Below are 25,687 nucleotides of genomic sequence, written 5' to 3'. Positions count from 1 at the left end.
ATGCACAGGAAGGCCGAGAGGGGGCCCCGGCGCCAAGCCCACGCTCACCTCATACTCCTCCTTGAAGCCGTAGCCCTCAGCACATTTCATCTGTGTGATGTGTTGAAGCAGGTCTGCTACTCGGATGGCGGGGTGAAGCTGCCCGGTCTGGTAGGGCACGTCAGCTGGCTCACGCTTCTTGTACGTGTGGGACTGCACCAGGCTGCTGGTGTCGCTGGCCATTGTGTGGGTTTCGTCTAGGAAAAGAAGGCGTGGAGAAAGTGAGGGCCAAACAGCAGGCTGTGTCGAGGTCACTGAGAATGCTAACACGTTGCTGCTGACATCCCCTCAACCTACAGCTGCAATAATCCCTATGATGGCTTAGCGAAAAAGAAGTTAAATGCTTAGAAATTTACATGGGATTGGCAATACTGATAGGAATGAGGCAGGAATCTTGGTTTTTACAAAGCAGTCCAAACGATATATTGCTTTCACAAAGTTGGTTGATAAGAATTCTTTAGCCTTTGGGTGCTAAAGTTCATAGAAGTTTCCGTTTGAAACTTCATCAAGGTCTGGTAGAAAACCAGTCTTGTATTTCTTCCAAAGATTAGTTAGCTAATTTTTATGATGAAGTGAATAAACTGTACAAATGTTCTGTGAGCAAAATAAAAATGCACAAAATGGTTTAGCTTATATAGTTAGCAATGGGAATGTGGACTTGATACATGAAATCCAAGAAAAGCGGAAGAAGAAAAGGAAACTTGGTTTGATGAGTCACTTTGCATGCTCCAGTATCAGAAAGCTTGACAAAATATTGTAGACCAACACATCACGTATGGAATGTTCTACAGGAGCTAACATGCAGGCCAACACACAGCAGAGCCAGCTGGCTTCGTCGGGATCTACAGATGAGACACACACTCCCACTCCCTCCACACCTTCTCCATGGGGTGATGGGGGAACTTACCATTTATTGGCACTTTTAAGAAGATACATATCAGGAGAAAAGAGGAGAAAAAGGAAACAGGGCATAAGCAATAATACTGTGTGAATAATTACAGGTAGTTTTTATTTTGTGCTTTAATTTTACGGTTAACTTTTCCATACAAAGGTGGTCAGAGGGCAAAGCCTCAATTTTCCCATCAGGTTAGGATGGAGGTGTTAAGTGCTCTATAACAAAAAGGAGGTTAAAATAGTATCATAGTTGTTTTTCACCCCTCATGAACCAAGTAATGATCAAATAAGTCTTATTTGTATTCGACACATCTTATTTGAATTTCTTGAACAAGTCAACCAAATTGTACTATAAAATTAATGTTAAAATTTGGTTCAATAAGCCTAAAGAGGCTGCCTTTTAATGGAAGACTACTAGTAAATTAGATTAATGAACTGCAGAAACTGTAGCTATTAAAAATGTCTTATGGAAGAAAGTGCTATTAGATTAAGAGTTCCACATTCTACAGCTTAACTCATTATAACACTGAATCCCTTTAGCTGTTTTATGATTGAGGATGTGTCTCATCAGAATATAATTCAAAGTCACTTAAAATGAGGATATTAAATCAAAACTGATTTCAGGTATAAAGAATTAAAACCCATAAGGAAGGATTTGTTCAATTTTTTAAAAAAATTACCAGGTTGTTTATCAACAGGGGACTCAGCTCTGGGGTTTGTTTTTAAACTAAGAAGTTCAGGTCCAGAGGGAATTTAGCTCAAGGGCGCTTGGTTAGCTGTGCCTGGTTCTGAAACCTCACTTGTATCTGCATCGCAAAGCGCCTGGGGATGCATGGTATGAAAGGTGGTACACGAGTGTGTAGCTATGTTGCTGTTGCTGAAATGGCACCTGGATCACTACAAGGTGGCTAAAGACACAAAGACAAAATAAAAAGGGTGGTAAGTTGATTTTATGTTTTGTTTTTGTTTTTTTTCATTTGGAATTGCTTTGAAATTTAGAAATCCTTTGCTCCCGCTTTATTAGAACAGTCACAAAGAAACTAGGGAATTTTCACATCAGCTGTGCTTGCTTGCAACCGCCACACTCAGAAAGTGGGATACAGGATCGCCACTGAAGAACTGAGTCTGGCGAGCTTGTGGCTACTCCCATAGGAAGTTCTGTTCTTTGTACTAAAATAAATGGAACATCAATTAGTTTCCTCCCTGTGCCTCTCTCGTTCCCTTAGTTCTGTACTGTTTGGGATGAACGTAAGTAAATGCCCTCTATTGTGGACTGACTTTCTAAACTTCCCCTAAATGAAGCATCTGGGCATGTTATGTGGACACACTGGCACCTGAGCACACCCCAGTCCAGGGCTATGCATTCCTGGAAGTTTTAACAATGTGGAAGCTGCAACCACTGTCACCACTGTATGTATCATCGTCTGCTGCATGTGACACCTTGGCCTCATTACTAGTATGGATGTGTCTTAAAGTATTCAAACACTACTTAGACTAAGAAAAGAGTACTATTATCCAGTACTTAGGTTATCAGACAGGGAATAGAAAGTTTCTTGTGCAGTATCTGTTATGAAATTGGGTCACCTTACTAGTAGAAATTCTTGATTCTATCCAAATTAGTAATTAGTTTTTTCTAATTTCTTAAAAAAGAATTATTACTGATAAAACATATTATTGTCATTAATTTCCTATATTTGTTAAAAATTACCCACCAACATTTTTGAATTAAAAATTATGCATCAGAGGAAATCAGAAATAATGCTTCTCACTAACAGTTCTGATAGTTTTCTAAGAACTGAGAATGAATTCTACCTATATTCTTCAATAAACTATCTTGACTTTTCAACAAGCCAACGAGAAACTCTTCAATTGACATAAATGCCATGTTTCTAAGGCCAGGGAAGATCCATCCATCCATATATCTATATATCTATTTTTTGCAAGAATATAATGTATAGCCATACTACAGCTTTGTACACTAGCACCTTAGCCTATGAGGACAGAGGTGGAGGGATTAGAGGATTTAATTGTGCCAAGCTCTGAGTCATACCAAACATTTCTTTTGTCTATAATTATAATAGCACTATTTTCAAAAAGTGCCAGAGTAGATGTACAGCTTATTTTCTTTCCAGGTTCAAGTAAACCTCACTAATTCTTAGTACACAATATACAGATTCACATTTGCACCAAATAATGTGGAAGGAACAGTTTCCAATCACCACCATTTGCTATGTTGGTACACATATAATAAGATGTGATAACAGTTATTTGTTTATCTGGCTGACTTATTTTTCACAATTGATGTACATCATTTTTGCTCCTTGAATTGTTGTTCAAATGATTCTCTCTCAGTAAGGAGCCCTAACCAACTTTAAAAGATGTCATTAGTGTTCATAATAACCAAGCAGCAACTTTAAAAAAAGGTATTTGTTTAATAAGCTTATCTAAATCCTGCTGTGAAACCTGAACATTTTGTTCCCTCTGACAATGCACGTCTTGGCCCTCTCCACTCATAGCTTCCCCAAGGTCAGAACATCTACTAGAGGAACCTGGGAATGAATGCCACCGCACACAAAGAAACTGCAAATCCTTGCCTAGCAAGAGATTTTGTAAATGTCATCTGCATGTAGATTGCATTATTCAGGAGCCCAAAATTAGCCTGAGCCCCTCACTTATGAAAAGAATAAAAATGCAGCCTTTTCTCCTTATAGTTAATATTAAAAGGAGAGCTTTAGTGGGTTTTGTTTGTTAGCCATCAAAATGGCACAAATTCAAAAATTTCGACTTATATCCAATCTTAAATTTCTGAGTTCATTTTTTCCTCAAGCAATGAATTTGCTTAAGCTCAGAAAATACAATAAGAAAAAAATCACCCTCTACAAAAATTGTAACAACTTAGAGAAAAGAGAAGCACAGGGGGAAAAATTATGTTGTGAAGATATAAACCCTTGTAAAGAGAATTAGAAAGCAGAAGTCATACAGCTGAGGATAGAGCTCTGGTTACAAGGAATTGTTATAGACCTGGAAGTCCTCTGTGTGAGGCTCCCTGTCAGTAAGGTTAGCAGCAGAAAGAGAACACAGCTGTGACACACTCAGGTCATATGTGCGTCTCAAATGCAACAGCAGCTCATGCTTATTTGGTAATGCCATTCCTCCTCACCTTCTTATACTGGACAAACAGGATGTTTTTCTTTCACTCCCCACTGGGAACATTTAATACTTTCAATGCATTCTGCCCCACATTTTATTTCTAACTTTTTATTTCATTTCTTGTGACATCTGACACATAATTCACCATGTTATTATAACGTGCCATCTTGTCATTTTGCTATTGGAAACATCAGCTCCTTTGAGATTCTCCTGTGTCAGTAGGCACTTTGGAATGTGGGGGGTGCCCTGAGTGTCTCCGAGGAGGGGTTAGGAGGCCGAAACTCCATTGTTATCATTTTTCTGCATAACATTAGGCATAATTAGAAAAATGCTATTTTTGAAAGTGAAGTTTTTAGTGCTTAGCAGTAAGTGAAAATAACAAGCTATTTTCACTTTTACTACTGACACATTGGACAAAATTCAGCTCTTGGAAGCACACAGCTGAGTGATTATATACTGTTTTTTTTTCTAGGGATCAGACCTGCCTTTAAATTTGGAACATAGAAAGGGAGAACACTGGAGCTGAGACTGTTCATTTGAACCTTTTGGTATCATTCCTGACATGCATGAGGCGAATCCTTCCTATCAATGGAGACTGTTTGGAGAAAGTCTTTTTATTATCCATGCCCCCAATTTCTAATCCCCACCCCAGGCCACCCACTCCCTCCACCCCATGTCCTGCTTGCAATCACTGAATCATACAAAATTAAAACCTCAGTCTCCTGCAGAGTGGCTACTGACTCTCTAAATTACTCCTGCAATAAACTATGATAAAGGGAAATGTTCTCACCTAAAATTGCAGTTGGCACAAATGGGTCTGTCATACATCATAAGCAGGTCAGTGCAGAGAAAGTAAAAAGAGAAAGAACAGTAAATGATTGATGAAAGCCCCCCAGTATTCCCATAGAAAGCCATTGAAAGCATTGGGTTATAAGACGTCAAACACATTAAGCTCCTAAAGCATCATGGACAGCAAAGTGAGCACTGATTGAATCAGATTGCAAAGGCTTATAAAAAGGTGAAACAATGGAAAAACCTGTTACCTGGGTAATAGGAATTAGGCACTGACGTACTCAGTGTATTTGTTTTCATTGTAAAGGACGATGGCGAAGACACGGCTGCAAATGAGAGAAAGGCTAGTCAGTGGTTGTAGAGAGGCGACAACACCTGCAGACACAGCACTCTGAGATCACTCCCAGGGACCCCATGCTGGGTAGACTTGACTGAAGAAAACATCAGAGGTTTCCTGAAGTCTACATGGTAAATAGTACCGTACTCACTGTCTCTGGGGAGCTACTGACCCTTTTGAGAATAAGTACTTTTTTATCAATTAAAAGATTTTCTTACCCCACAAATGAAGAAAAAAAACAATAATCATAGCTTCTATTTTGAATAAAGAAATTCATTAGACTGTATTTTGACTTCTAGCCTTTACTTGTGCATTCTAGGATCACGTTGAACTGATTTTTCACAACCAAGAGTATGATAATGTGTCTACACATGCTTTCTGTAGTTTGCAAAATCCTCTCCTTCCTTATATCTTGGATATTCAGAGAATTTTCCACAACCGTATGACCCGGTTTATGGAAAATAAAGGTGATATTTCATGGATACTATATTAAGACGAAATCTGCATGTCTACATATTATTCTATTGTCTTTTCAATCCTTATCAACTGCTTTTTATTTGAACTATTCCTCTGAAAGACTCAAGATTTAACTGTCACATCCTCTCTTCCTCTCTGTTATTTAGAAGAAAGTTAATCCCATCCAATTTATACAATTCCACTGAAAGTGGGTCTTTCCAATTTTTAAAGTAGTTTGTTGACTCTCTTCAACACCTTAATTGATTAGTACTTTAAAAACACTTTAATTTCATTAAAGTGTATGAATAAATAATTTAAATATGCTCAGGCAGGTTTAATGTAAACCTACATTTTAACTCCTGTGGTGTAGATACATGATTTATTAGATGTTGAGTTTCTGGCCCAGTTACATCACTGTATTATGGGAACCACTACCAAATCCCAATGGATATTGTATGTTCTCTTTATTCGGATGACGTTAATATATTTAGCTCTCCTGGAGAAGTTCCTTTAGGACAGTGTTTTACCTGGGTTTATGTTTTTAGAGTGTAGAGTTAGTGAATAACAGAGCAAGAAACACAACCCAGGCTGCCTATTATTTATAAGCTGTTTTTCTAAAATACAAAAGTATCACATTTATAATACATATTTATGGTAAGCTGCCAGGAAAAAAGAGAGCAATTGATGAAAATAAGAACAAAAAACCTGAGTACCTATAAAATATGCCAAGATCAGCAAGAATACTACCCATTACCTGCAGATGTTTTTATGTGGTTGGTGAAAACGCGCAAAGCAGATACAAAATAACTATGTTTATTTTCACCTTTTAAAAAAAGGTATTTTAAATACTTGTTTTTTAGTATAAAAATTAAACCCATTCCCACTATCGATACCTATTTTCCCCTATTTTATGTACAACTCCCATTTGCTTTGAAGAATAGATTCTACAGGCTTGTGCTTATATTTAAATTCTTCGACCTCATTTTTTGCTCTCTCATTTCTAAAACCTACTCACCTCCCAACTGCTAGCACTTTCTACCAAACCTAAAAGGTCTCAAACATTCTCAGATTTGTAATAGGGTTGGGGCTGGAAGCTCGGTGGTCTAATGAACATTTTTCCTCCCTCAGGAATTGCTCTCTTATTTCAGAGGCATTAAGAAAGCATTATGATAAAGTTTACCACTGGGGCCACTGCTGATAGATGGGATTTGATGAGACCTCATTGTTCAAAGAGTGGGAAGAAAAAGGAATGCCCAGTGTCTCCTGCACTGGCTGCACTGGCGGGAGGCAGAGTCTAGTAGCAGGAGAGTCCGTTGGAAGCTGGCGCTGGCTGCGGCAGCAGTTCTCCTTGCGTGAGTGTTACTGGATTTCCGTAGGTACACTCATTTTTTAAAAAAGTAACTGTCAAATTAAGCTTCCTGTCCAGAGGCAAGTATCTCCCTGTTGTTCAAACTTCAAAAGCCCAGATACTACTAATGTAGGTCTCTGCCCTTTGGGCAGGTATTTCCAAGCAAATCTATTTGTGAGGAATTTTATCATGAAATAGAAAATTTGGGACATTAATGGATTATCCTACAAAGTGAGAACATATCTGCATGGTCCTTTACATACTGCCTTTCAAGAAATAACTGCAACTACAAAAATTCTAACCTTGGGCGGGGTGGGAAGGACTTCTCCTATCCCAGCCCACAATGAATGCATCCCGAAGTGAAAAATATAATATGTAATTTGTGGTGTCCTGAGGCACCACAGATTCTGTCATCTACACTGAAAGTGACAGGAAAGGGCTAAGAACAATGATCAAGGACGATGTGTGCTGGGCTGCCCACTGGGGCTGCAGCCGTGTCTGTTGAACTGCTGCTCCACCTGGCTAGTTATGCATGTGGAATAAATAGATGTAGCACTTCTAGTAGGAACAGGTGGACAACTGCAGACTTTATAAGCAGGAAGAAGTAGATAACTGAACTCTACGAAGCTTTGTGGAATGTAGGAGAAAGGCAAGGCACAGGAGAAGGCATGTGCAGTGACTACGTGGCAGCTGGAGAGAGGAGGAGTGGATGGGGAGAGCCGCAGAACAGGCCAAAGGGGTGGTGAGGACATAAGCACACACTGTCCACTCTGGTATCTGTCCTCTCCCCACAGAGATCAGATTTCTGTACTTCTCAGTCATGAGGTTCCTAGCCTTTACACTTTTTAAAAATCCTCACTTGAGGATATAGTTTATTGATTTTAGAGAGAGGAAAGGAGAGAAAAAGAAACATCAATGTGAGAGAGGAATATCAATCAGTTACCTCCTATCCATACACCAACCAGGGATCAAACCTCCAACCTAGGTATGTGCCCAGTGGGAATCGAACCCATGACTTTTTGGTGTATGGGATGACACTATAACCAGGGCACTCACATTTTCTATTGGTAACAATGAGCATGAGCTTTTATGCCATCCCCATGCTGTCCTACATCCTCATTACGCAGCCAGGGTGAGCAGCCACCTGTGGCATGGATATCACATGATAAAGAAACCTCTGACCTTGAACCCAGCTGGGCTGTGAACCACAGAGTCAGGCATACAGCATGGGATTTACTTCTGGTTTCTGAGAAAATCACCAGGGACACAACAACTGCTCTTTTTGTATTTCATATAATCAGTGTAATTGTTAGCTTCCTAAAATTATGCCTTGTACCTGAATCACAGGTGGTAGTATGGGAAGGTATCAGCTGAACTTGGTTTACCCACCTGGTGTGAAATATAAGACTTGTTTAGTGGAAGTACAGCTTAACTTATTAATTGCCATGGATAGCCCTGTAAATAAAGGCAGAACCTGTCAGCTAAACAAATAAACAATTAACTTGTTACTGCCATTTAGTGAACTGTTTTATAACAGGCTTCCTTTGTGTAATTTCACACCTGGCTAGCTTACAAACAGGATCTAAACAACAAAGAGGATGATGAGAGGCAGGTGCCTTCTTGGAGAGGACAGAAGCCTTTGTGTCACAGCTAAGTGTTTCAGAAATGTAACTGCAGCTTCCTGTCTTCTCTGATCTGGCCCTATCACCTTCACAACATCATCTCACGGAAAAAACCCGCGGCATGTGGAGAAGTTTCCAGGACTGTATGAAGGGACTGGAGAAACCAATGAGATGTAAGAATTCCTTAGGGAGTATTTTTGTTTTCACTTCCCCAGTACTATCTGGAATTCTGGAAAACCAGAGAGATGTGTTAGAATCCAAGAAAACATGCACTTACATCTGCCATTCAGATTGTGCGTGTCCATGAATGAGAACGCCTCGTCGCAGTTTGTGCCTTGCTCGGCATAGCTCTTGTCCATGGAGTTCACCATCACAGTCATCTCCTGCCGGGTGCTGCTCATTGTCTCCTTCCGCTTCTTGGCTAGTTTCCTTGGGACAAAGAGTTCATTATGTAGGCATGCATGTGCATAGAAAGTTGGGCGTTGACATGTGTATTGACAAATAATCAGGAATAACTTCTAATGAATTAATCGTATTCATCCATAACATTGATTTAATGTGCCTTCTAGATATCAGCTGCAGAGAGACAGAGATGAAAATGATCCACTGCCTATTCTCAAATATATCCACAGTGACACTGGGAATGTACAGCCTAAAACATTTCTTACTTTATACCTTCTGTTCTTGCTACTATAAGCTAAATTAAAAAGGACAATGATCATTTTAATTTAATACAAATAGAATAATTTTCTATTTACTGATATGCTTCTAGTAACTAACCTTTTACTAAATTATTTTTATATCTCCATAATCAGTGGCAAAGAGTAGATCCCCCTAGTAAATATTTGCCAGACAAAACTTTCATACTCTAATGAAGAACCTAAGAGACACAGGCAGAACTAAAGAGCAAAGTGAGGTGAGCGGTGCATGAAGGGAGCAGGCTGTGAAATGGAGCCTGCACAGGACAGGGGAGCTCTGGCCTTGGGAGCATGGGGTGGGGTGTGTCCTGAATTCTCCAATGGCTATGACATGGGACCAAATTCCAAATGAACCCAAATTAGTTCCCCATCAAGGTCTGTCCACAGAGCAGAAGATGAAAAAGAAACCTCAAGCTACTGGCTACTCTGGAAAGTTTAGAGAGGAGTAGGTCCCCTCGTTGCTCCCCTCAGTAGAAGAGGATGCAAAAGGCTGAGAAAGGCAGAGATTTCCAGTTCTTTTGGAGACATAGTTTAACACTGGCATCCGCATCCTTCTCATTGACCACCAAAAGCTCATAACTCAAAGTTACAGATACCTAGGCAAAAGCAATAAACCTAAAGGAAACTGACATTCAAATAAACAGGTAAAACACATTTTTTATAGCTGTTGCTATGGAAGGTAGTTTTATGCATGCAAGACAGACAAGAATAGAATTAGAGATGCTTAAGTAGAAGGTATAAAGTAAGAAGGTTTAAGAGAACCATGACACCATAATGCCTAAAATACTCTGTCCTAAAATATTCTAATTCTGCCTATTCACCTAGCAATATTTACAAAAGAAAATGGCAGGTATTTCAGGTAAATCATCTTGACTGTGATCAACTAGGACACAGCAGAATTTAAAATAAACCACATAATCAAAATCACCCCCATATTAGGTGATAGCTAATGCAATGTAAGGCATTGACCATATTAGACCATATGGATAAACTTTATTATCATTTTCAAATGACACATAATCCAAATGCTTTCTTGCCTATAATTATAATACTCTTTTAATATCATGCTTTGAAGGCAGAGCTATTTTATTAATAAGTTGCCTTTTGTATTGCTGAAGATTCCTGGAAAAAAGATACATTTTTTAAAAATGGAGCCACTTTATTTATTTATTTATCATTTATTTTTTTTAAAGATTTTATTTATTTGTTTTTAGAGAGGGAAGGGAGGGAGAAAGAGAGAGAGAGAAAGAGAGAAACATCAATGTGCGGTTGCTGGGGGCCATGGCCTGCAACACAGGCATGTGCCCTGACTGGGAATCGAACCTGCGATGCTTTGGGTCACAGCTCACGCTCAATCCACTGGCGCTACGTCAGCCAGGGCAAAAAAAAAAAAAAAAGATACATTTTTTAAACAGAAAAATGAAAAGCATCTATAACTCCTATGATAGTGTTAAAGTTATAAAGATTTTGAAAAGTGAGCCAATGCGACTGCTCTGGGTGCTGGCTGGCATTCCTCTCTCTCCAGTGTGCAGACCAAGGTCCTCTTTCCCAGAGCGCCCCCTCTCATCTAGCCAACCATGCTAAGCTGAGAGGCTTAGATGTTCTCAACAGGTGTTCTGCACCAGGAAGCTGCACCAGGCTCAGGCTCCACAGCTGTGGTTACAATAACACATCCTCTCTCCACTCAGGAATCTGCCAGCTCATTGGAAAAGCATTCTTAGGCCAGGTCTCCCCAGGAACACTGAAGTGGAGGACTGAGATAATTAGCTCTATAATTCAGGCAAAATATCCTCATTTGCCTGGAATTTCTTTGATTTGCATTAGACTGATTTATGCTGATAATTGCCTCAATATTTTCTTTTGTTCTGCCTATAAAGAAAGGCATAGACAAGTACATCTGACTTCCCTTTTGTCTTCTTGCTTGTATTCCTCTGATACTCACAGGTTAGGAAATAGCTGTGAACCTACCAGTGGTGGTGTTGGTGGGAGGTGGTAGTGGATGGGGGGATGTGTGCACCAAATAAGAGCTAAGCCTGTACTGGTAAAGCACTTTCTCCTTTTACATCCTCCATGTATGTGAACTAATTTCTGTGATGTCATACCACACACTTCATTGGTGAACCCCTTTTAAGGACAAAAGGAGCCTCTTAATGACTCAAGAGAAACCGTTCAAACAGAGGTGCAGTCAGAGACCTACAGCTTTTTCTCATGTCAATTAGGCACATACTCTATGTCCACGAACCTTCTTTAAAGCCCAGGTCACAACGTGCTCAGCAAACCTTCCCATGCTTATCTTACTGTCTCCCCATAGCTTTATTTGCATCAGATGTCACAAACACAGATATCTCACCAGGGCCAGGAAGGTCACATAAGTGAGTGAAGTACACGTAAGACAATAAAGGGCAGTGGAGACTGGAGAAAAGGAAGGGGGAGAGAGCCACTCAACTCCAAAAGACTGATGGCCCATGGGGGTCCCAGACATTGGAAGTTTCAGGAGAAACCAGAAATCCAGATTTTACGTGAACTTTCAAAAGTTTTAAGTGTTGTCAAATAATTCAAATAAAAAAAAACACTATGTGGTCCAAACACAGCATGTTTGTGAATACTTCGGCTCGCTATTAGTAATGGCAGTTATAAAATTGTATTGGAATGAAAGGCAGTGGAAATTAACCTATAGTGCACAACTACTGCATGATAGCACCCTATGAATGCTATCTCATTTAACCTGGGTAACCTGATAAGAGCTATTCTTACCTCCTGCTTACAGATGAAGGAACTGAGTCTCAGAGAGTTAGGTAACTTGTCCAGATGGTGGAGCTGGAATTGCACCCCAGATCTCTCTGACCTCAAAGTATTCATTCTAGAACAATGTGCTCTATCTCTAGTAAAGTATTTAATTAATTTACATTTCCTTTCAAATTACATATAATTATCACCAAATTGTTTTCAAATATAAATACTCCATATCTAAATAATCCAATATCACTCCAAAATTACATACTAGGTTTTGAGAGGTTAGGATGAATTTACGAGGACCTAGCCAATGCTTTATACAAAGCACATGGTATCCAATATGCTTGTTAATTGAAGTAATTATTGTCATAACAAACCATTAGTAAGGAGAGTTGTTCTATTACCTACTTATCAAAAGTACCTTGTCTGGTTGTGAAGGTTTGAAGTTGTTGCTTGGGATTTCTGTATGTTCTTATACACAGCCATATGCATTAGTCCATAATTACAGGTGGCTGAGAAAGGATAGATTTAGAATTGGGGCTTGTGAATGACTCTGGATAAATTGAACTTTTTCTCTTTTGATCTGTTTCTCTTAGGGACTTTCTGTTCCAGAGCTATGAAAAATTTTCATGTGAAAACTTTGAAAATTGTTAAGAAAACTTTGTGAACCTAATGAAATAAAGTATTTTGTGCAGGGAAACTCATAAAATAAAAGCAGTTTTCTTTACAATCTTATCTAAAAACACAAATAAATTTATTTTCCCTTTGATTTTTGCCAAATGGTTTGCCTGAAATATTTTAACCTCAAATCTTCAAACTTGAAGGGCATGAATCTCAAAAGCCCTCAGTAACAATAAGTTCCTACTAATATTAAAAATGAATCATAAAGAATCAGAGAGAGAACTTTCAGTTTACAGTCAAGCATGCAAGAATCTTGGAAGTCATCAGTCCATCCTCACAACAAGTAAAAAGCTAGACAAACCAAAAATCAACAATTCTTATGAGAAGATTCATCAGATAATTGAGGTCATAAAACAAACCACTACCATCTAAATTACAGAGACAAACAGGTGGATCCAAAGTATCACAACTCACCACTTCAGAAATTCATGAGCAAAAATCTCTGTGAGAACCAGCAATGGGGTAGGAAACCTAAACAGTACTTGAAAAATTCCTGGAGATTCAGTGTAGACAAGTCTGAGACTTATAAATTCAAGAGGGGAATCTCCATACTTTTGTCGGTCTTACTTCTGGGAGCCCTAACAGGAAAGACTAAAGAAAAAAATCCCCTAAAGCTTCTAGCAGAAGAAGTAGGAAAATAATCCATTTTGAAATACAGGTCACCAAAAGACAGATTATGCTAGCAATAATCAAAAGAAATCAGGAGTACCTATATTATTTTCAGATGGAGCAGATGTCAGAACAAGAAAAGTTAGCAAGGCAAACAAAGGCATTCCATAATGATAAAGGGGTCATTTCTCCAAGAATACTTAACAATCTGAAACATGTATGTGTATAACAACACAGCATCAAACTATTCAATATGTGAGGCAAAAGCTGATAGTACTGTAAGGAGAAATAGATGAATCTGGTATAATAGCTGGAGACTTCAACATTCCTCTATCAGTAATAGACAGATCCAGAAGGCAGAAAAATCAGTAAGAACACAGTTGAACTCAACAACATCATCAATCAATTTGATATAACTGACAACTATGGAACACTTCATCTGACAATACTAGAATACACATTTTTCTCAAGTTTACAGAGAACATTCACAAAGATAGGCCACATTCTGGGCCATAAAACACAGTTTAAAATAAAAATAAGAACAGAAATCATGCAATGTATGCTGTCAGATCAGAACAGAATTAAACTACAAATTAGTAAGAAAAACACAGCAGGAAAACACCACAGTATTTGGAAATTAAACCATGTACTTCTTAACACATGAGTCAAAAATAAATCTCAAGAGAAATTTAAAAACTTTTAAATTACTGGTACATGAAAATAAAAATATGACTTATTAAAATTTCAGAGATGCAGTAAAAACAGTGCTTAGAGGGAAATTTACAGTATTGAGTGTAAGTTTTAAAAAGGAATACATAACTAAAATGAAGCCCTGGCTGGTGTAGCTCAGTGGATTGAGTGTGGGCTGCCCACCAAAGGGTCACTGGTTTGATTCCCAGTCAGGGCACATGTCTGGGTTGTGGTCCCCGTCCCTGGTAAGGGGCACATGAAAGGCAACTACATATTGATATTTCTTTCCCTGTCTTTTTCCTTCCCTTCCCCCTCTCTAAAAATAAATGGATAAAATCTTTTAAAAAATGGAATACATAACTAAAATGAATAATAATTTCATATTATGTAGCATGGTTCCTCCAACTTTGTTAGTAATCAAAACAGCCTGGTACTGGCATAAAACAGACACAAAGATCAATGGAACAGAACAGAGAGCCCAGAAATAAACCCACACCTTTATATTCAATTAATATTTGAGCAAGGAAGCAAGCACATATAATGAGCTAAAGACAGATTATTCAATAAATGGTGTTGGAAAAATTGGACAGATACATGCAAAAGAAATGAAACCAGACCATCTTCTTATACCACACACAAGAACACACTCAAAATGGATCAAAAACTTAAACATTACACCTGCGACCATAAAAATCCTTGAAGAAAACATAGGCAACAAAACCTCAGACATTTCTTACAGCAATATTTTATTGGATATATCTCCCCAAGCAAAGGAAATAACAGAAAAAATAAACAAATGGGACCACATCAAACTAAAAAGATTTTGCACAGCAAAGGAAACCATGAATAAAATAAAAAGACAACCCACAGAATGAGAGAACATATTGGCGATACATCTGATAAGGGGTTAATATCCAAAATGTATAAAGAACTTAAAAACTCAACACCAAAAAAATGAACAACCAAATTTAAAAAAGGGCAAAAGACCTGAATAGACACTTCTCCAAACAGGACATTCAGATGGCCAATAGACATATAAAAAGGTGCTTGATGTCACTAAAGGTGCTTGATTGTCAGGGAAATGCCAATGGAAAGCACAATGAGATACCATCTCATACCTGTCAGAATGGCTACCATCAATAAATAAACAACAAGTGCTGGTGAGGATGTGGAGAAAGGGGAACCCTTTTGCACTGTTGGTAGGAATACAGGCTGGACCAGCCACTGTGGAAAGCAGTACGGAGATACCTCAAAAAATTAAAAATGAATCTGCCTTTTGATCCAGTGATCCCACTTCTGGGAATATGTCCAAAGGAACCCAAAACACTAATTTGAAAGAACATAAGCACCCCTATGTTCACTGTAGTGTTATTTATAATCTCCAAGATATGTAAGCAGCTAAGCACCCATCATTAGATGAGTAGCTAAAACAACTATGGGATATTTACACAATGGAATACTACTCTGCTGTAAAAGAGAAAATTTTACCCTTTGTGACAGTATGGATAGACCTAGAGAACATTGTGCTAAGTGAAATAAGCCAGTTAAAGAAAAAACAAATATATGAAAGACTGAGCAAAAAGTAAAAAGGACGCATGGACATAGACAAATAGTGTGGTGGGAGTTATAAGGGGGCTAAATGATAATGGAAAAATATAATAAAGATTAAGTTAAAAAATAAAATCAATAATCTAAGTGTCCATCTAACAAAAAAGAGCAAACTAGATCCAAAATATACAGAATAAAAGAAATAAAAACATCAATGAAATTAAAAACAGGAAATCAACAAAGAAAATCAATGAAACCAAAAGCTGGTTCTTTAAAAAGATCAATAAAATTGATAAGCCTCTAGCCAGACTAAGAAAAGAGGGGAGAATACAAACATTACTAAAATCAGATATGGGAGACAGGATATCACTATAGGTCCCCTAGGCATCAAAAGAATAATAAAGAAATGTTATAGTGGAAGTCCTAACCACAACAATCAGACACGAAGAAGAAATAAAAGGCAACTAATTAGAAAGGAAGAAGTAAAACTGTCATTATTTGCAGATAACATGGTACTGTATATAGAGATCCTTAATGATTCCACCAAAAAACTACTAGAAGTGATAAATGAATTCAGCAAAGTAGCAGGAAAGAAAATAAATATCTGGAAATCAGTGGCATTCTTATACAACAATAATGAACTATCAGAAAGGGAAACTAAGAAAGCAATCCCATTCATAATTGCTTCAAAAAACAATAAACTACCCAAGGATAAATTTAACTAAGAATATAAAAGACCTGTACTGAGAAAATTATAAGACACCGAAGAAAGAAACTGAAAAAGATACAAATAAGTGGATGCATATACCATGTTCATGGAGAGGAAGAATTAACATCATTAAAATGTCCATACTACTCAAAGCAATCTACAGATTCAACGCAATTACTCTCAAGATACCAATGACATGCATTTCATAGAACTGCAACAAATATTTCAAAAATTTATATGGAACCACAAGAGACCCCAAATAGCAATAGCTACCTTGAGAAAGAAGAACAAAATTGGAGGAATCATGCTACCTAATATCAAACTATACTGCATGGTCATAGTAATCAAAATAGCATGGTACTGGCATAAAAACAGACATATAAATCAATGGAACAGAATAGATAGCCTAGAAATAAACCCACACCTTTACAGTCAATTAATATTCGACAAAGGAGATAAAAATATACAACAGGCTAAAGACAGTCTCTTCAGTAAATGGCATTGGGAAGATTGGACAGATCTGGACAGTGCAGGAAAAAAAAAAAAAAGGACCTAGACCACCTTCTTACACCACACACCAGAATAAACTAAAAAATGTATTAAAGACAAATTAGTTTTAAAAACGCAATAATCCTAGAAGAAAAGTTAGGCAGTAAATCTTGGACATTTCTCTTTGTGCCCTGACATATCTCCTGACATATCTCCTTGGACAAAGGAAATAAAAGATAAATAAATGGGACAAGGCAGAGATGTCTCCTCTCTCACTATTTCTTTTCAACATTATACTGAAAATCTTAGCTAACACAATAAGACAAGAAAAGTAAATAAAAGGTATATTGTTTGGGAAGAAAGAAAGAAAATTGTCTTCATAGATGACATGACACCTATTAGTAAAATATGAAAGAGCTGACAAAAAAGCTCCTCAAATTGACAGGTGATTAAAGCAAGGTTGCATAATTAAGAGTGCATAGGAAGGCTAATTTAAAAGTCAATCATTTTCCTATATACAAGCAATGATATAGAGGAGTAGAATTTTAAATAATAAACACAATACCATTTACATTAGTGCCCCAAAAGAACTACTGTGGTATACATTTAACAAATACAGGGTGGGGCAATAGTAGGTTTACAGTTGTGAGTATGCGAGACAGAGCCTTTTATTGTATTATTCCTTGTTATTTTCCTTAGGAACAACAGTAAACCTAATTTTGCCCTGCCATGTATATACAGGTCAATGTGAGGAAAACTACGAAACTCTGAGGGAGAAAATCAAAGGAGAACTATAATGGATAGATAATCAGTGTACATGGGTTGGAAGCCAATATTATCAGGATGTTAGTTCTTCCTAACTTGATCTATTGATTCAGTGCAATCTAAGTAAAAACTTCAGTGAGTTGCTTTGTGCACATCAACAAACTTACTCTAAAGTTTATATGCAGAGACAAAGGACTCAGACTAGCCAACACAATTTTAATGGAGGAAAATATGGTTGGAGGCTCCATGAAGAACTGTGAATCTCACCACCAGACCTTACAACCTTTATAGAAAATAATTCAAAAAGAATAATATACCTAAATGTATATCATGTTAAGTAGAAGATAACAAAGAAGAATATCTAGATGACCTGGTATTTGGCAATGACTACTTAGATAAAACATCAGTGCCATAAGTGAAATAATAAGTCATATTTTATTAAAATTTAAAAAATTCTGTTCTGCTTTTGTGAAAGACACAAAATAATGAGAATATAAGTCACAGACTGAGTAAAAATACTGGCAAAAGACATACTTGATAAAGATTTGCTATCAAAAATATAAAAAAAAATCCTTAAAACTCAACAATAAGAAAACAAACAACCTGATTGAAAAATGTTATAGCTTTAAATTTCCAAATGAGGATAAAAGTGGGAAAGGAGAGAAATGTGGAATAAATTCAAATTAAAGTATGGTCTTTCGTGTTTATTACACTCTAGTATTTCCCTTATATTTCTTTTCTAGTCTAGAAATTTTTAAAAAGCAGAAGTTGGGATGAGAAAAAGAAAGAAAGCTTTTTGTTAAGTTACCTAAGTGACAGATAGGAATTAGAATGGGTAAAGAAATAATGGTGAAGAAGAAGCTCTTCAGGAATGTGTCGTACAGGAGAGGGAGCTGCAGGACAAATGGCTGTCATTCGAGTGCAACGTGGCTGGAAAGAAAATGAAGATAACTCCTCTCCTGCTTTCCCCTCTGAAACTAGAGTGGGTGGCAACGGTGTGAAGATCAGGGTAAAAGGGCCTGTTTGCTATGGGTACTGAGCAGATTCAAGGGGAAGGAATCTGAGGGTCAACCTCAGCACGGACCCCAGTCTTGACTCCTAGAATGAATGTGCCTGTTAAGGACTCCCGGTGGCTAACTGGGCTCAAATTTATAGACAGAGTTTAGTAGTCATTGTTAAACTTCTCATGCTTTCTGTGCTTGATGGTGAAGCGGCACTGAGCTAGCTGCATATTGTTCTGTGTTCCTGCCATCTAAGCTGACCCTTACAAAGGAGCTGCTAGGTGGCTTGGCTGGTATGGCTCAGTTGGCTGGAGTATTGTCCCATAAATTCAAAAGTCATAGGTTTGATTCTCAGTAAGGGCACATGGCTAGGTTGCAGGTTTTGTCCCCAGTTGGGGTATATACAAGAGGCAATAGATTGATGTTTCTCTCCCTCTTTTTCCCTCCCCCTAAAATCAATACGCATATCCTCAGGTGAGGATTTTTTTTTTTTTTTAAAGGAGCTGCTAGTCTCATAAATCAACCAATGGGCTGAAGACTTGCTTGGGCCAATAGGTGTGGTGCGGCTATATCCTCATTTGCATTTTCACCAAGCAATCAGAGCAGCTCCATTCCAACGAATTAGGATGATGCTATTTGGACCAACTGAACTGTGAGGATTTGGAATCCTCATTTGTATAGACATGGGCCAATCAGGGACTGGGGGACCAGGGACAGGTACTCTTCTCTGTATAAGCCAGCTTCATTTCTGCCTCCATGCAGTGCACTTCTAGTATCCAGTGAAGACTGAGTTTTCCTGGCTGGAGCTGTTAACGCCTGAACTGAGCTGCCCTGCCCCAGCCACTTTAGCTGAGCTATCTCACAGTTGAGCTGTTCCACAGCCAAGCAGCTCCACAGTTGAGCTGTATCACAATTGAGCTGTTTTCAGCCTAGCTGTTCCACAGCCTAGCTGTTTGACCACTGTACTGTCTCCACTGAAGAACGTCTGTCCCCACCTCACCACACCCCTAACTGGTTACTCCTGTTGGTGTTGAATTTGCAATGACGACCTTTGATTGACACTAATCACATTCCTGGTTTATCTGCACTCAGGGTTGTAGAACATGGTTCACCACAAAGCATTACTGCCCCCCACCTCCACCCCATCAGAGTCCCTGCCACATTGGGTATGTCACTTAATTGCACTGAACTAAAGGTCAGTTGTTGATCTCAGAAAAGGTGTCTTCATTTTTAAGTATGTCATTTAAAATTCTGCAGAGAGGGCAACACTTGAGGATTTGTGAATCACTTGTAGACATAAGTATAAAAAGGAAAATGGCTTTCTGGTCTTGGGTTCTAAAATTAAGTGTGTGATAAGGCTTAATTAAAGGACTGGAACAGATGCTGGAACCAGGAAAAAGTATTTAATTTTTCTCACAGTAGGGGTAAAATAGATACTGGTTGTGTGGAAGAATTCATACATTATACCACATTGCCAAGATCCAGCAGAATAAACCTAAATGAATAAAGAAGGGGCTGTCACCTTAAAGATGGATCTGTGAGAATTACCAGGTAATGTTGTTTTTTTTTCTTTTTCTTTTTTTTTGGTAATGTTGTTTTTAAAGGTGGAATTTTAAAGGAAAAAACTCCCAGTGGTCTGACATTTAATTATTTCAATTCAAAAGAACTAGCACTATGAGTTGATAGAAAAACAATGACAATAATAATTACAAAAACTTATGTAGGCAGGTTAGCCAGACACTATGTTCATGAACTCTCTTAATTCTTATGACAGCCCAGTGAGGGAATTACTATTATTTCCCCTGTCTTACAGAGAGAGAAACTGAGGCACAGTGGCATTAAGTTGCCTGAGGCCATGTGGCTAAAGAACTCTTGACATCTGGCATTGTTTCCCTTTGTTTAGATAAAAACATCTCCATGAAATGGTCATTGGCTTAACTGACCAAACTTTGGTTGCTTAAGTCTAGACACTGAAAATAAAGGCTACTCTGCTTTGTTGGCTTGGACTTTAGAGTTGCTGGCAGAGGCAAGAGTGTTTTTCTAACATTGCTGGTAACTGTATCACCGCTTAAGCAATCAATTCAACTAGCCTCTTACAGACACAGCACTACGGAGCATACTCATTACCTACCCAGCTGCTTTCTGGTTTTCACAGATTAGAAAACATTGACTAGTAAACATGGCATGTGTTTATCACAAAGAATACAGTTTCATGTTAAGACATAAAGATTTTGATCTTTGTTGGTGTGATCTTTCTTGGCCACATGATGAGATAAAATGATAGGCTGATGTGGCCACAGGAAGACTGGGAGGAGGGCAACTGAGAGGTGGGGACAGATTTTATTAACATATAACTTCAGGTACAGCTTTATGTTGGTGACCTAGTGGCAAAGGTGCCCTTGAATATGCTTCATTGGTGACTTGGGTCTTTGCAAATGAACATACACCAGGGCAGAAGAAGTAAAGAACCAGGTGGACCTCTTAGGCAATTAGCTGTTAGGCTGTCTCTGTACACATGTGCCCTCACATATGACCATGTACACTTTATGTTGAAAAGGCTGAAATAACAGTTATATTATGCAAATTTAATTGAAAAATAGTCTTTCTCAAGCTTAGAATATGAAAATAAGATCTTTTTATTTTCTGGAAAAGGTTGATCTTCCTGTAAAACAAGTTAAAATTACCTGTATTAGCACACAAAACCACTTCAACACCATGACACACGTCTTTTGTATAACCGCGATGGTACTTATTATTATCATGAGTTACAATAAGTAAGGGGGTTGGAATTCTTATGTTATTTATTGCAACAAAGGTCACAGACTCATAGATTAAATGAACATGTGAGAAAAAATACTTTCAATATACTTATATATTAAAACATATTTATTTTTGAAATTAAAATTAAAAATAGAGTCTGCATTTTTCTGGAGGGATCCCAAGCATTTAAAGCTTTTTAACAGTACAATGTTAGATGAATTAAAAGGAAACTATTCCTCACTCTTGAATTTCAAAGGGGCTTTTGACTAGAATACCCACGTGTGGTTTGAGAGCCTCTGTTTATATTCTCAGCCAACAGGTATTGACTGTGCTTCTGGGCAAGTGCTAGCATCTGCAGGACAAGGGCTGGGCCTCGGCCTCTCGTTTGACATGCACCTTGTCCTAGAACTGTGTCTGGGGTGTAGTAGGCACTTAAATATTTCTATTTTTCCATTATTCTGATTAATCATAACACCCCTATTTCTGGTCACAGAAAATACTCGCTGGACATTATTGTGTGAGAGAGACAGACAGTGGCTCTGATGCACATCTACTGATTCTGAAGGTTGCTGAGTCTGTGCTTGGAGGAGAGGCACACTTCTCATGGCTTCATCCCATGGTATAAGCTTTTCAATTTGTGGAAAGAATGAAAAAGATCCTGGCAATTGAAAACACATAACCTGTTCATGGGTATAGATACTGTGTCTCTGAATTTTTCTAAGTGATGAAGAAGAATTAAAAAAAAAAGCCCACATAACCTTTTGTGTGTGTGTGTGTGACTTGAATTTAACATCACTCATGCAACAGTCCTGGAGAAAGCGCTTTGGGATCAATCCTGAAATGCAGTTAGTTATATCATGCTCCTTCATTTCCACCCATGTGCTTGGGCACCTTCCCCACTTCCTTGGGTTACCTTTCCTACCAAGGAGAAATTCCTTGTGAGTCCCCCTTTTCCCATTTCCCCCCCATTCTACATTTTGCCCATGTGCCCCAAGGGTGGGAGCCATATCTTACAACTGTTTTAAGCTGGGCTCCTGCAAACACGTGCTGCAGAAAAAAACAAGAAATGTACACACAGCCTGTTCTCCAAGATCCACCTGCAGACAGAGCTGTCCTGACAAACACATCTTCCACTCAGGAATAACACACAGCTCACATTAGCTCCTAAGGTAATTTCCCAAACCAGCCAAATATTTTTAAACACTAAAAAAAGTCAGCAGTAAAAATAATAGATGCAATATCTGTCATCCTTAGTGATATTTTGTTTAGTTTTATTTCTCACATCAGGGCAATATGAACCCAGAGGGACTGGAACCAGAGATGGCAGAAAAAATATGAAATGGATGTAATCCACAACCGAGCAAAATGGGAATAAAGTGACATTAGTGATAGCAGTTTCCAGCTCACAGTCAGCTTATGTTGCTGAATGCCGTGTGTGCACATTATCTTGAAGTTTAATGGTTTCAAAAATGTCACTCTGCAGCAAGACTAAATCAGAGGTATACTGTTGATCCTCTATCAGACCATAAATACAAGTGAGAAAGGGAGGGCTTTTTAATGCACGTCCTATTGAAGTAATATCTCCAGTTTCCTCTTGAAGAAGTTTGTTAAGCTCACTTAAAAACTGGACTTTCTCCACCTAATCAAAACCCACTGGTGCAAATATACACAGGCAGCACAATAAACCAGAAAACTGCATGTTCTGAATCCTAAGTTAAGCAATGACATTATCATAAAATCCAGGTGACCCCTTTGGATATGTAGAGCTGATTATCCAAAAATCTCATAAACATATAATATGAAAGTTAAAAAAATAATTCTATTCCAAGTTTAAAATATATCTGCTGATTAATTTATTCAGGAACAAATACAATCCATTTCTTTAGGGGCTCTAGCAACCTGCATGGAACACAGCAACCAAAAGAGATCGCTCCCCAAGCACTAGGGTTCTCCCAGGAAGGGGTGCCCCTCTGTGCTTGGATGCAGATCTCATTCCCTAGGCAGAATGTCTGCCTGCTAATCTCAGAAACTGAGAATATATGTTAGGTTATATGGCAAAGGGAATTAAGGCTACAGATGGAATGGATGCTGCTAATAAGCTGATCTTAAAATAGGGACATTATCCTAAATTATCAAGGTGGTCCAATGTAACCACAGGGTATCTTAAATGGTGGAAGCCTAGGTCAGAAAAGGACTCAATCTACCCTTGTTGGCCTTGGAGGTGGAGGAGGGGGCTACATGCCAAAGATTTGGGGCAGCCTCTAGAAGCTGAAAAGGTGAGAAAACAGATTCTCTACCAGACTCTCCAGAACAGAACGCAGCTCTCCCGACACCTTGATTTGAGCCCAGTGAGTCCTGTGCTGGACTTCAGGGTATAAGAAAGTAACTTGCTGTATTTTAGTCACTAAACTTATAGAACTTGTTACAGCAGCAATAGGAAACTAATACAACTGCATTTAATCAGTGTCCAGAATTTTAATATTATAGCACTTAACAGGCATTCTTAAGGTAATTTGATTGATCTTTCTAAAACAACTATTTATCTATCAACCATTCTCCCCAACAGAGGACTGACCATATTTTCTCATTAATTTATCCTAAATGTTTGTTACTTCATTGTCAAAAATAGCATTTTCTGTGGAAAAATGTAAAAATCACATTTTAAAAGACTTGACCTCTGATTTTGAATTTATAAGTTTCTCTTTTTTACAGGTAAAGGTATCAAAACAAATGAGATTTATTTTAGTTCTTTGGTACGCAGGCAGTAAAAGCATCTTACTTTTTAATAAAAATGTGAAAAGTGAATAATTTGGCATTTACATAGTATTTATTTACTTGTTATATGTGCATGTATGAGGGAGGATGATGGTAAACAGAAGGACCTTTTTTTAAAAAAATCAAGTGAAATCTCAAAAATATCACCAAAGTTGTACTAAGCAAGCATATTTAATCGGTGTGTTTTCCCACACACTCACCAACACTTGGGATCAGTCACAGAAATGTTCGCCAATCTGATGGGTGAAAGGTGGCATCTCACACTGTGTTGATTTGTCTATACTTGATTATGTGTGAGGTTCAACAGCTTTTTAAATGTTACTTAGCCATACATTGCTATCCTATAAATTGCTTAGGTATATTTTATATAAATTTTTTGAGTTAGATTATTTATCTTGTTGCTGTCTAGATAATTTTTATATTTAGGTCACTGATACTTTGGCATATAAGTATTAGAAATATTTTAAGCTAATCTATAGCTTGTTTTAAAATTCTCTCTATGGTGTCTTTAGGTATACCAAAGTTTATAATTCTGATATGTTCAAATTTATCAGTTATATGTATTAAGATGTTAGGGAGTTGTCTACCTTGAGGCCATAAAGATATTTTCTTATATTGTTTATTATTATATACCAATGGCCTTTCTCTTCCCAGTGACAGAGGCAAAGGGGATGAGTTAGATGCTGGCTTGTCAGAAATGGCAGGAAGATAAGCAGACAATGGTGCTAAACACAGTGGTGAAGGTAGTTGGGAAGGTCCAGACACAGTGGCTGAGCTGGCTCAGCGATGACCCCTTGCAGCTACAATGTGATCTCTACATGCCATTTTCTCCTAAAAGAAACCAGAATTTCTTAGAGAAATGGTTAATTCTAGTCAAGGAGAAGACTTAAGCTGAGTTGAGATAGCCTGTTGTATAAAAAATAGAAGAAATTTTCAGAGTTTTGCCAATTTATCCTGAAATTGTAAAGTACAGAAATAAAAATAAAAATAAACCAAACATTTATCTCTAGGTTCCAATATAAACTGTTTTAGGGTAACTGAACATTTGAGAAGGGCATTTACTAAATACAGAAGAATGACATCACCACTTTGAAACCCCCAATAAAATAACAGATCTAGGCTATCATCATCAGTAGCTTAAAAAAGCCATTAAGTGACAGGCTGATGTGGAACATTATAATGGATGGACTGGGTTGGCAAAATGACCACCCACTGATCAGTGTGAGCATTATGTGCCTCCTGACACAAAGTAATAGGGAATACAAAGCATCACCTATGAATTATTCTTACCAAAGTAAGAAACCTAAATTTGATTAAGCTTCCAGTTCTTGTCCTAGTTCATGGGAAATACAGATAATGAAGGACACGGTAAATGACATTATAAGAATGCATCACCCAAGTTCAGAATGTGGGAAATTCTATAGGATGTTTTACTCAATAAATAAATGAGGTATGGATAGAATTCATTATTCCATATTACGAATGAGGAATCATTTATGAAAGGTTAGGTTGTCATAGAATCAGAACAAAAACCCAGGTTTCCATGACTTTAATTCATTTTTTCCAGGACATTTTGACCAAACACTCGAGC

The 25,687-nt window shown here is 37.9% G+C and overlaps 1 protein-coding gene across 6 annotated transcripts in view; it reads right to left on the bottom strand.

The window, feature by feature from the left end:
* PTPRM (protein tyrosine phosphatase receptor type M) overlaps positions 1–25,687 on the bottom strand; it is an 801,251-nt gene that overhangs the window by 142,459 nt on the left and 633,105 nt on the right. For 2 of the 6 annotated variants that reach the window (XM_036009302.1, XM_028523956.2), the window contains 5 exons: positions 8,916–9,067; positions 5,127–5,201; positions 4,874–4,900; positions 947–958; positions 49–236 (listed from right to left, as the gene is read on the bottom strand). In XM_036009302.1, coding sequence (XP_035865195.1) covers positions 49–236; positions 947–958; positions 4,874–4,900; positions 5,127–5,201; positions 8,916–9,067 — 454 coding nt within the window. The remainder of the gene's footprint in view (positions 1–48; positions 237–946; positions 959–4,873; positions 4,901–5,126; positions 5,202–8,915; positions 9,068–25,687) is intronic. The other 4 variants (XM_036009303.1, XM_028523957.2, XM_036009304.1 and 1 more) reach the window with 2 other exon arrangements.

The sequence above is a fragment of the Phyllostomus discolor genome, chromosome 9, assembly GCF_004126475.2.
Source record: "Phyllostomus discolor isolate MPI-MPIP mPhyDis1 chromosome 9, mPhyDis1.pri.v3, whole genome shotgun sequence".
In the NCBI taxonomy this organism is placed as follows: Eukaryota; Metazoa; Chordata; class Mammalia; order Chiroptera; family Phyllostomidae; genus Phyllostomus; species Phyllostomus discolor.
The sequence above is the reverse complement of the archived record's forward strand: the minus strand, read 5'-3'. Positions and strand labels throughout refer to the sequence as shown.